This window comes from Teleopsis dalmanni, chromosome 2 (genome assembly GCF_002237135.1).
Source record: "Teleopsis dalmanni isolate 2A chromosome 2, ASM223713v2, whole genome shotgun sequence".
NCBI lineage: Eukaryota > Metazoa > Arthropoda > Insecta > Diptera > Diopsidae > Teleopsis > Teleopsis dalmanni.
In genome coordinates this window covers 181,459,983-181,471,828 of record NC_051847.1, presented here as the reverse complement: position 1 = coordinate 181,471,828, position 11,846 = coordinate 181,459,983, and the positions used below count along the sequence as shown (strand labels likewise).

Here is an 11,846-nt window from a genome sequence, read left to right as displayed (position 1 = left end):
ATTTTTCAGACGGAAGTGACTATTATATTTATTAGAAACTTAGTATATTTCATAAAGAGGTTTTTACGAACAGTAGTGAACTGCAATGTATATAATTTTTTAAAAATATTCAAGAAAGAATGTCTCACGCCGCACTTATAATTCGTTATAAATTATTAATTAATTACTGATGTCCCTAAAAATATGCAATTATTTGGTAACAATTTTAATAAAATAGAATAAATAGAATAATTTCTTTATAACAAAAGAGTGTGTTGAATTATTATTAAATTCTATAAGTGTTTAGATATTCCTAAATAATCTTTCTCACGTGCCTCTTGCTGATTAAAATAAAAACGTAAACTGAGGCCATTATTGATAAGATTTGAACAATGAATATGAGGAACTATAAAAATTTTTTTTATTTTATAAGATAGCTTTATATACATTTTTTGTATAATATTAATCAAACATTGAAATAATTTTTATTGGAAATTAAATTAAAATGCGTTTATTAAGATAGATTTCACTTAAACATCTCATATTGATTATAAGACAATCTATTGCCTTTTGGTTTCAAATTTTAAAGTAAAAATTGAATTAGAATGTATTATTGACATAGGTAAAAATTATATCGATAGGCTTATTCAGAAGTTATTAAACTAAAACACTCTCAAACTCGTCCTTTGCTTTCGGTTAAAGCTTTTTCGGTATTAAAATCAGGTGTTGAAAGAAATGAGTGTAGCAACATCAAATTCAGAACACCTTTGGGCATATTTTTTATTAAGGATGGATGGTACTTTAGAAGAGCATGTGCTGTAGGGAAATTTGATATTCATTAAAGTTTTGATAAGTTTAAACTAAATCAGCATTTCTATTCTTGTGCAACAAAAGTTGTTTGAATTACCTTAGATATTTGATACCGGTCCAAAATTTTAAATTTCGGAAAACTTGTTTTTAACGTTTCTAAGTGCTAACACGATTTGAAAAATAAGAACTCCTTTAATATAATTCTTTAAGAATCCTTCTTTAATATTTTTTTTCCGTTCTAAGGTTTGTTAGTTCCCCACTACCATTGAATTATTTGTGTATAAAATACTTAATGAATGTTACTTAATTCTTGTTAGTTAATTAATTAATTATTTTCATTTCCAGAACCCTAAGTTGAAGCGATTTTATAACCTATCTATACGCATGTATAAATTTCTTAACCTTGTAGTTCTATATTAATAATTACTTATAGTATAATTAAGTACTTATAGTAATATATATCTATTAGAATTATTTGTCTATTGATATTTTTCATTTTTTAACTTTTAATTATAATGCGATAGCGTACTTATGAGTTATATTTCACTTTTTATATATAGATTCATAGTATGAAATCTGCAAAATAAATTATTTTTACTTTTACTAAATACTTCCTTAAAATTTTTTAATTGTAGTTTACACAATAATCAAAAATTTTTTATTATATTTAAAGCTGAAATTGCAAAAATCACTTAATGTCAGCATATGTGACTTTAACATTCTAACATTTGATATTAAAATAGTTATGATGTTATTTGATTCCAAAAAAAAACTGATACTGTTAATGATTATTAACTTATATTAATACTGTTGTAAGATCTATAATTGAATTAAAACTTTTAAAGCTCAATAGGATATGCATATACACGTCACTGTATTTTGTAGTTAGTCAACAATTTTATTTAGCTTCATGATTTTTGTACTTGAACTACTACTAAATCCCCGACTTTAGTACTAAAATTCCAGTATCCTGGCTTCCAGAGAGTGAAACACTGAGACTTTGATTGATCTCTTGTGCCACTTATCGACTCTAATTCAACGGAAGACTTCCCTCGTTTTTAAAAGGGAAGCGGAGTTCATATTCCATCTCTTCAGGCAGAACCATTTTGTTAGTATGGAAGCGCAGGTCATAATGGCCCCTCCAATAATCTCTTAATAACTGCAGATGAATTTTATTGTGGATGGATATCTTACAGTTGTTGTACGGACTTCACCAACTTTGGCTTTGGGGATCAACTGGAGTGTACCACCAGTAAAGACTTCGTTCAGCTACAAACCATTACAGATATTATTGTAAACCAACTTATACAAACACGCATTATTTGTAAACTAAAATAGTCAGTCTGGTTTGTGTTCTATGAAGTAGTCAATAAAATATACTTAATTTAAATCCATTAATCTTAGAGTAAATAGACAGTTTGTATTACAAATGTGACCATACTCAACTATTCCAAATATTTTTGATAATAGTTTAGACCTTTCTTGTTCAAAGTTATCTATCTTTGTCTTATATATAGTGCACAATTGATTTGTTTATCTTGAAACAATACTATGAAACAATACTAGTCACACTGTCGTTCATGGAACTTGTACCAAAATAGTAAAATGTTGCGATGTGGACTTGGACATAATTATTAATCTTTCATTTTAGTATTAAAATTTTCCATGCACTGAGCTTTATTTTAAAATTGTAAATTGTTTAATAAGAAGTGTTTTTGGTCATTTTTAATGATTCTTAAAGTATTATAGCATATTTTCAAATATTTGTGGTGTTATATATACATAAATAAAGCAGAGAGTTTTGGTAGTTCAATATATATTATTTCTGTCTGAAATAATTGCTGGTTTTACCATGCTGTTTTACTGAAATACACTAAACAGTGGCGTTTTCAGAGGAGTGAATATGAAATTGATCCTCCTCCTTTGAAAATTGTATCTATAGATAATAAAATTTAAATACATAGTCAAAAAAAAAAATACTTTCTAGTATAATCCCTCCTGAATGAGTGCAGTTTTAACATCTTTCAGAGTTTATAAATTTGCATTGTTAGATTTGCAGATCCACTGTTTCCTGATATCAAGTATACTTTATATTCGTATAAAATGTAGTGAAAGCATTCAGTCTTCTCTGAACCATTTTTGGATTAGTTGTTACAAAACTGTATAAGTTAACTGCAGCATGTGTAATTATACTATTGTAGTATAAGTATAAGCATAAAAATATTTTATATCTTGTATTACATTAATATAAATCATGTGTTTTTAAATAAGCATAACGTTGATTCAAGAGTAATAGGAATACAATTTTACAGGGGATGAAGAAATTACTGTAACATATCACTAAAGAGAAGATTTTAAAAATATTATTTATGCATATTTTAAAAATAATGCTTTTTTTAAACATAAAAAACATAATAAGAATTTTAATTAATTATAAAAATTGAAATTTTATGCATACATATATATCTATAACAGATTCTTTTATGAAATAGTTTAAATATTAATTAAAAATATTTTAAATATTTTGTTATATTCAAGCAAAGCTCATAAGACAACATTAAAACTTGAATTTAAAAGATTTTAATAGATATATAACAAAATAATTTTTAAATTTAATATGCCAACACAAAAAGTAGTGAATTTTCCGCACACAACATAAAATAATTTAATACATAGAAATGTGCACGCACAGAAAAGTACACACTTCCAGTGTAAAAGTAGCCATTATCGTTCTAACGGGCAAAGCTATTCAAACGATTTACGTGAAAAGCACCAATCATATGACTTGCACGATCATATGATTAACTTATAAGACAAGGAAACTCCCATGGCGTATTTCATATGCGCAAGCGAGATGCTTGTATTATTTTGATCAGGTGGGAAGCTTTTCAGTTAATATTTCCAACAGGAAATGTTGCTTTTAAAAGAAACTAACAAAACACCTGAGACGAACACTCAACGACAGCAGAGCCAACCGGTTGAATCATATTGATTCTAGCGACCAAACCTTACAATTGTGCGCCTAGCCAAATACTTTAGCCACAACAAAATCGTTAAGATTTTAAAAAAATTTTAAATTTTCCATCCTTGTTGAGAAAAAAAATTTAAAAAAGTGAGTGTTGATGTTAATAAAATTAAAAATTAAAAATTAAAAATTACTAAAATAAAACAATACATTTTAGTGAAAGTTGTTATTATTGATGTGAAAATAATTCATAATTTAAAAATAAAAACATTTAAAAATAAAAAATAATTTATATAAAAAAATAACTTATTTAAATAAAAAATTTTTATATATATTTTTTATATAATATAACATTGTAAAATATTTTAAATAAGTGCTATTATTTAATATTTTATAAACAAAATATATTTATTATATTTAATTCTTCAAATTTATTTAATTAATAATTTTAAAATTATTTATATTTAGTGATAAAAATGTATTGATTTATTTAAAAATATAAAACATTTGAATGTGTAATTAATGTAATTAATGTACTTATAATTATTATGTTGCAGACAAAATGAGTTCCACAGATACTACCACAGACAATCCAATCTACGGACCATTCTTCGGTGTTATGGGTGCAGCTGGTGCTATTATTTTCAGTGGTAAGTTAACGAATTTAATATTTAATAGGAATCATTAATAATTAACTTATGAAAAAGGCAGTAAATTATATATATTTTTTATGAATTATATTATAAATTAGTTTTTTTTATAATATTTAGTTTTTTTTATAGTATTTAGTAGACTTTTCATATATTTATTTTCTTCATTATTTTAAAAAAAAAGGATTTTTCAAATAAAATATTTTTTAAATTGATTGAAGTTTAAAATATTAATGTGTTTTACTATATAATTTCAATTATATTATTAATTATTATTATTATTAAATATTTGAATTATTTACAAATTTTATGATATTTAAGATGAAAAAGAAGTTATTTTATTTTGTTCTATTCGTGGCCAATGTATATCTACTGCAAGTTAATCTCTTTAGGCCACATTTTTTTACTTTAAAGATATATCACGGGGTTCTAGTTAACGATAGAGAGAAAACTAATTGTCATAATAGGCCATTAATAATTTCAAACCAAAATAATAAAAAATATGATATATTAAGAAGAGTTATAAAAAATGAAAGTTGTAGTTATTACTTTATACTTTCACATATTGTTACCTTTTTATTTAAACATATAATTATTTTATAGATATTTTTCTAATAGGGCGAAAAATATAAGCAGTATTCTAATTTTCTCAATTCCCTTAAAGTATATAATAATCGTTTGACTTATAGTGTAAAATTTAGAAGAGGATAATTAATTTCGAAATAAGATTGATCAATTAATAAAATAAAATTGTTTGGTATTTTAAATGTATTAAATATTTTTACATATTCAGAAACAAATCAAATATAAGTTAAAAAAAGTTTTTTAGTATATTCAATATAGATCTAATCAATATAGATCTCAGATCTAATTATTAATGATTTGAATTTATTTTAAATTTATAGAACCAATAAAAATTTTCGAGTTATTTAATGAATTTGAAATACAATGTAATATAATTTTATATATATAATCTTTCTTAATAGATAGCTTTATTTGAATATTAATAGGTGATTCTCCATACTCCTCAATAACATAAGTTAGAAACAAATGGGAACCCACAAAGCACACAATATATTAATAACATCTCAATTTTAATTAATCTAAATACATTATTAATATACTATATTAAAAACCATAATTATGGTTAAAAATCAAATCACTTCTTAGTACACATTTTGAATAGACTGGATTATTCTAAAGAAAATATCCACAAGTGGTTTCACCGATAGGCATGTGATAAATGTCATGTGATTTCACTTGTGAGCCACATCAAGTCTATTCGTATCTGATAAATAAAACTGCAAAGCTACAAAGTTTTAACCACAAAACAAAAAATTAAATTAAAAGTACTTATTCTTTTTAATAAAGTTTATTTATTAATGCTCACAACTCTTCAAATTTACAAAAAGAAATACTTAACTTAGGAAAAAATAACAACAAAAATATTTTAAAATACTACTTTAATAAATAGAAAATAAATGAATGATTAGATATTGAAGCAATTGATTTTAATTTTACAAAAAAAAAAAATAAAAAAAAATTGTTATTAACAATTATAAAAATTCATTTAATAAAAAAATTGTTTAACAAGCAATCGAGAGCACTTCGCTTTGGTTGAGTACGTTTTTGGGGTTATGTGCAATAACATTGTGAGAACACATACGGTTTGTTTATTTATTATGTGTAGTTATTATCAATATTAGATTATAAATATGGTATACAATAAATACTTCTTTGTTCCATAAAAGTTGCTTTATTATGATTATTTTTTTTTTTTGATTAACATGAGTTTCCTTCAAAGTTAACTGATATCCACATCTATTGACGTATACATATCTGAATTTTGTTTGTACATATATGTACGTACACCTTAATGTAAATGGCTTATCTGACCATTACAATTTTTATACAGTTAGTAACATATATTATTTATGATTGCTGGTTTCATAAATCTAGTTAATATATATATATTTTTTCATAATTTTTTTATCATAATTAAACTAATGGACATATAAGTCCAAAATCTTTATCTGGTTTTCACTGAAATTAATGAGGCCTGATCTTTAACTTAGAAATATTGTAGGCTTACTAATAGGCTTAATTTGCAGTAGCTAACTCAGAACACTTTCTTCTGGTATAGCAGAAAATACCTCATAGATTGTACTAAAGCATTATTTTTAATTTGTGTTAGCTAGCTTAGGAAATTTTCTCACAGATCTCATAGATTTTACTGCAGTATTAACTCTTCTTAATATAATATATAATTTGAAGTATCTATTTTCTCTGGGTATAGCATTTTCTCTGGTATTTTCTCTTTTTCTGAGAAGATCTTATTATTTGTATTGCAGTACCTATTTTCTGTTCTTAATATAGTATACAATTTCTAGAAGTTAGCTTAGGAGATTTACTCCTAGCTTAGGAGATTTTATGATACAAAATTTTCAGTGCCTATCTTGAGATTTTGTTCGGGTATAGCAAGGATCTCGTAGGTTTTACTGAAATAAAACTCTTCTTAGTATAAAATGTTACTATATTATTATAATTATATATAATATATAAAATATATAATATATATGATATAGCTATTTTTTTTGGTTATAGCAAGGAGGATTTAATGAGCTCTATTGCGGCATTATCCTTTCTAAATATAATATATAATTTGTAGAAGCTAGCTAGAATTTTTCCGGGTATAATAGTAAATATATGATAGGTCGTAGTAAAGCATATTATCCCTTCTAAATATAAAAATTAGTAGTACCTAGATTGAGATTTTCTCCCGGTATAGCAGAAAAGATTTCATAGGTTTTACGGCAGCATCAACTTTGCTAAATACCATATAATTACATAGGTATATTGTTTTTTGCAGTAATAGCAATTCAATATATTCAGATCTATCAAATTTGTGAACTTTCTATATCATGTTGCATATATTGTGTATATTATCCAACCTTTAATGTTCTATTTACTTCACACATTTTAAATATATATGCAAATATATAAACCATATACATAAGAAATGCATTACTAACAAAAAATGAGTAAGCTTAGTTTATTGAAATATTGCAATAAATTATATATTATTATTATTATATAGTTTATTGAAGTTATTATATCATAACAACCTTTCAGTTACAACTTGTGCAATATTTATATTAACATTAAAGTTAATATTTAGTTTATAAGGTAATATTAAGTTAACTTATAACTTATCACTAATAATGATAAGTTATATCATATTAATAATAATATGAGTTAATAACTTATTATTAATTTTATATTAATAACAATCTTTATGCAATTTTTTATTTAACCTAAATATTACTTCGGTTTTTGTTTAAATTAAAAAATGCAAAGTATTTTACTTGCCGCAAAATAGTTATTAACTAATAAGAACAATAAATTAACGTTGAAATTAATATTTAGTTAATAAGTTGACATTAAGGTTAACATTGAGTTAATAAAGTTAATTATTAATTTTATATTAAAAATAATCTTTATGTAATGTTTTGTTTAACGTAAAATAAAATTTTTATTTGTTTAAATTAATAACTGTAAAGTAGTTCACTTGCCGCAAAATAGTTATTAATTAATGAGAAAAGACGATTTGTCATAGCACCGCACCGATTTCATAGTTCAAACTTACTGAAGTAGGAACCAAGTCAGCAAAGTTATTAACTTAAACACGACTTAAGTCAGTATTGACTTAATTAAGTGATGACTGTTCATAAAGTTTTCTCGCCTTATAATTATTTATTTATTATTTTTAAACATGAAAAGAAAAATATATATAAAATTTAAAAAAGAAAAATAAATATCAAAAAAAGAAAAATAAATTATTTAAAAAATAATAAAAGTCTAATTTGTATATTGATTAAGTTTATTTTTTTTTTTTTGTTTCTAATACATTCATTGTTAGTAATACACAATCATAACAATATCATATCACATAATCAATTGATTATTTTTTTTTAAGAATTATTTATTTCTACGAAAAAATCGTCAACACTAGAAAATGTCTTTAAGACCTTAAAGAAAAATGAATCAATCTTGTCATATCAATAGAATAATAAATTAAAAAAAATTGTAGCGACGATAATGAAAATTTGTCAAGATTAAAACCAGCGTCAAAAGTAATTATCAACGTGTTCTCCACGTTAATAGACTAAAATGTGAGTAAATTAAATTAACATTCAATAATTTTGACTGTAAAATGTCAATTATATGCCTTCAGCTAACAATTAAGGTCGTCTCAGTATTGAAGCACAACTGCACTTGATCGAATTATGGTTTGGTAACTCGCATGAGACACGTATAAATCTTATCAGACCCATTATCAGCCACAACGGCAATTAAGTGCTTTAGGCGATAACATTTGTTTACTTACAAAATACCCTAAATACTCTAAATTAGTTTGCTTTACTTAAAGAAAAAAACCAATAACTCAATTACATGTAACTCCCGATGACTTAAAAAACAATTGTACATACTATAGTATCGCAAAAGTAGGAGCTTAAATATATTAAATAATGTTTGCGTAACAAATAAATTTTTATTACATTCATATCAATTGCACATTTGTTGAAATCAAATTATTAGATTAATAAGTTTATTTCAGAATATTTTTAGTCATCTACATAGTAATTCTGTTATAAGAGTTTGCTATATTACAAAGTATATGAAAATGTTAAAAATTATTAACACTGGATTATTATTTTTTATCATCTCATATATTTATTTCAAAGTGAAGATTTATTTGTAGAGATGTTCTTTACAGAAATCGTAGTTCTTTTTATGTGTGGTGTATATGAGACTGCAATCCGTAATCCTGTACTTCTTTCTCTAAACAAGCTAGGCTTCACAAAATTATGCTACATTATTATGGACATTTAATCTATACTTTTATTAGGAGCTTATAGTGTCTACATAGCTTAATCGATTAGGTTGTTTATTGATCCTAACTCCGTAATATCTATTTTTCAACTCAATTACTGAAAAACATTACATTAAAATCATTTGCTATCTACAAAAACACATGACCATAACTTTATTCTTGATCTATAACATATATGGGGCACCTTTTATTCCCAGACCGTTTTCTCATTATTAATTATTACTTTAGAGACATTTCATGGCGTCAATGGTCGCTTATGCTCGATTTCAGATTACCAGTTATTTGCATTTTCTTTTAAATCAAGCCAATCTATATATATTTGGCAGCTAAAATAAATTATAATAATAGTAGTGATCTATATATTCAAGGACCGGTAAGCTTTAATAAGCATTGTCAAGAATATTATTTTTATGCCGTCCGTCACTCATCGAGATAATTTAATATAGTATAGTTATCATTACCTTACTAACTGATTTGACATCTACACTGGTTAAAATTTGACAAAATTTTTATGTTCGAAAACAAAAATGTATTATTTTCGAATTTTATATCCAAATAAAATTTTAACGAAAAAGTGAGAGTGTACGCAAATATCTGACCAAAGTTTATCCAGAGTCATAAAATTATAATAAATATAGAGATATCTGGCGTCTGATGAAGATCACTGACATCTAGTGAAGATTACTGACAACTGATTTATATAATTTAAAACGAATACCAGTAATGCAGATACATATAAATATATGAAATGTTAAAAACTAGAAACTGTTATATATATGTATTTGTTATATACCTAGAATGTAATATAAAAAAAATTTAGAGTATGAATTAATAATTATATGCAAATACTACATTAATAGTTTAGTTTTACTTATTGTAAGTTGACGTAATTATAATAATTAAATCTAATAAAAATAAAACAAATCTGATTTTACCACAAAGTAAATAATATGAATTTTCTTCTATTCATAGCAATGGGTGCCGCCTATGGTACTGCGAAATCTGGTACTGGTATTGCTTCCATGGCTGTAATGAGGCCTGAAATGATAATGAAGTGTATTATTCCTGTGGTCATGGCGGGTATTATTGCTATTTATGGTTTGGTCGTAGCCATTCTAATTGCTGGTGATTTAAAGAGCGCATCAGATGGTTACACCCTTTTTGAGTAAATCAATTCATAATTATATATAACAAATAATTATTTATCAATAATCAATTTTGTTTTAATATTTAACAGTGGCTTTATGCATTTGGGTGCTGGTTTGGCTGTAGGATTTTCCGGGTTAGGTGCTGGCTTTTCGATTGGTATTGTTGGTGATGCTGGTGTACGTGGTACAGCACAACAGCCACGTCTTTTCGTTGGTATGATCTTGATTCTGATTTTCTCTGAAGTCTTGGGTCTTTATGGTCTTATCGTTGCCATTTATCTATATGCCAAATAAGTTACATGATATTTTGCCTCGCAAGTCGTACAAATCATGTGCTACTGCAGCAACAACAAAAATTAATTACCAATTATTAATTAATGTTCGCATTTTATGTTAAAAAAATTTTATGAAAAAAATTTTGAATTGTACATGTAAGTTTAGAGTAATAAACAGAAGATTTTAAATTTACATGTACAATTTGAAAATTTCCACCAAAAGCAACAGTTAAAAATAATTTTATTCACAAACTCGATTTAAATTTATGTATTTTGTGTATCAACTAAGCAAATACAACAACCATGAAAACACACATGCGAAACACACACACTCAAACATAACATACATTATACACTGTAATTAAGTCTCAATTTATTTATTTGTATTATTTATTGTTGAATATATAAATAAAGTAAGAACTATAAATTGTAAAATATATAAAAAAACTTAAACAAAAAAATTGTAAACGAAGAAGAAACAAAAAAGAACAAAAAAAGAGCAAAATCCCTTTTAAACGAGAAAAATGCTTATCACAGCAAAAACAGCAACACTGGCAGCTTTTGCTGAAGTTTTTGGTGAAATATTCGTGATGCTGAGAATATGACACAATTAAATTGAAAACATTCGGTGTTGTTGTTTTTTCTTGTGATTGTAGAGAAACTGTATTATTAGTTATTTGAACAAACAAACTATGAAATGAATATCAATAAAAATTGTATATTTAAATTTCCAACAAAAAATAACTTTTTATTACTCTCCCTAATAGCGATGTAGCTAAACAGATATATCGAATTATCAAGTCATATAAAACAGTTGTTAAGTTCAAAGAAATCTTGCTACTCTGGTAAAATATCTAGAGTATTATAAATTAATTTTATAGTAATTTTCCACTGTTTACTTAGTAAGTGTAACTTACTTAGTAAATTTCGTTAACCATACAACGAGCTTCCGTGCTTTCCAATTTACTTAAAAATAAATCAAGGAAAATTAGACCAAAAATGTCGAATGCAAGCCTTTAAAATAAATTTCCCACAAGGCATATTATCAAAATTAGAAATATTTGTCATATGCTGAGCTGTAAACCAACGCGCTGAGCAAATAAGTATTCAATAAAATCTTTGTTT

General features: G+C 24.9%; 1 protein-coding gene across 1 annotated transcript; it reads left to right on the top strand.

Annotated features, from left to right (window-relative positions):
* Positions 1–3,723: 3,723 nt before the first annotated feature.
* LOC119685159 (V-type proton ATPase 16 kDa proteolipid subunit-like) lies at positions 3,724–11,411 on the top strand. The gene is made up of 4 exons (XM_038099372.1): positions 3,724–3,901; positions 4,312–4,404; positions 10,271–10,463; positions 10,536–11,411. The coding sequence occupies exons 2-4, from the start codon at positions 4,317–4,319 to the stop codon at positions 10,738–10,740; spliced, it is 486 nt and encodes a 161-aa protein (XP_037955300.1). The 5' UTR covers positions 3,724–3,901; positions 4,312–4,316; the 3' UTR covers positions 10,741–11,411.
* Positions 11,412–11,846: the final 435 nt, after the last annotated feature.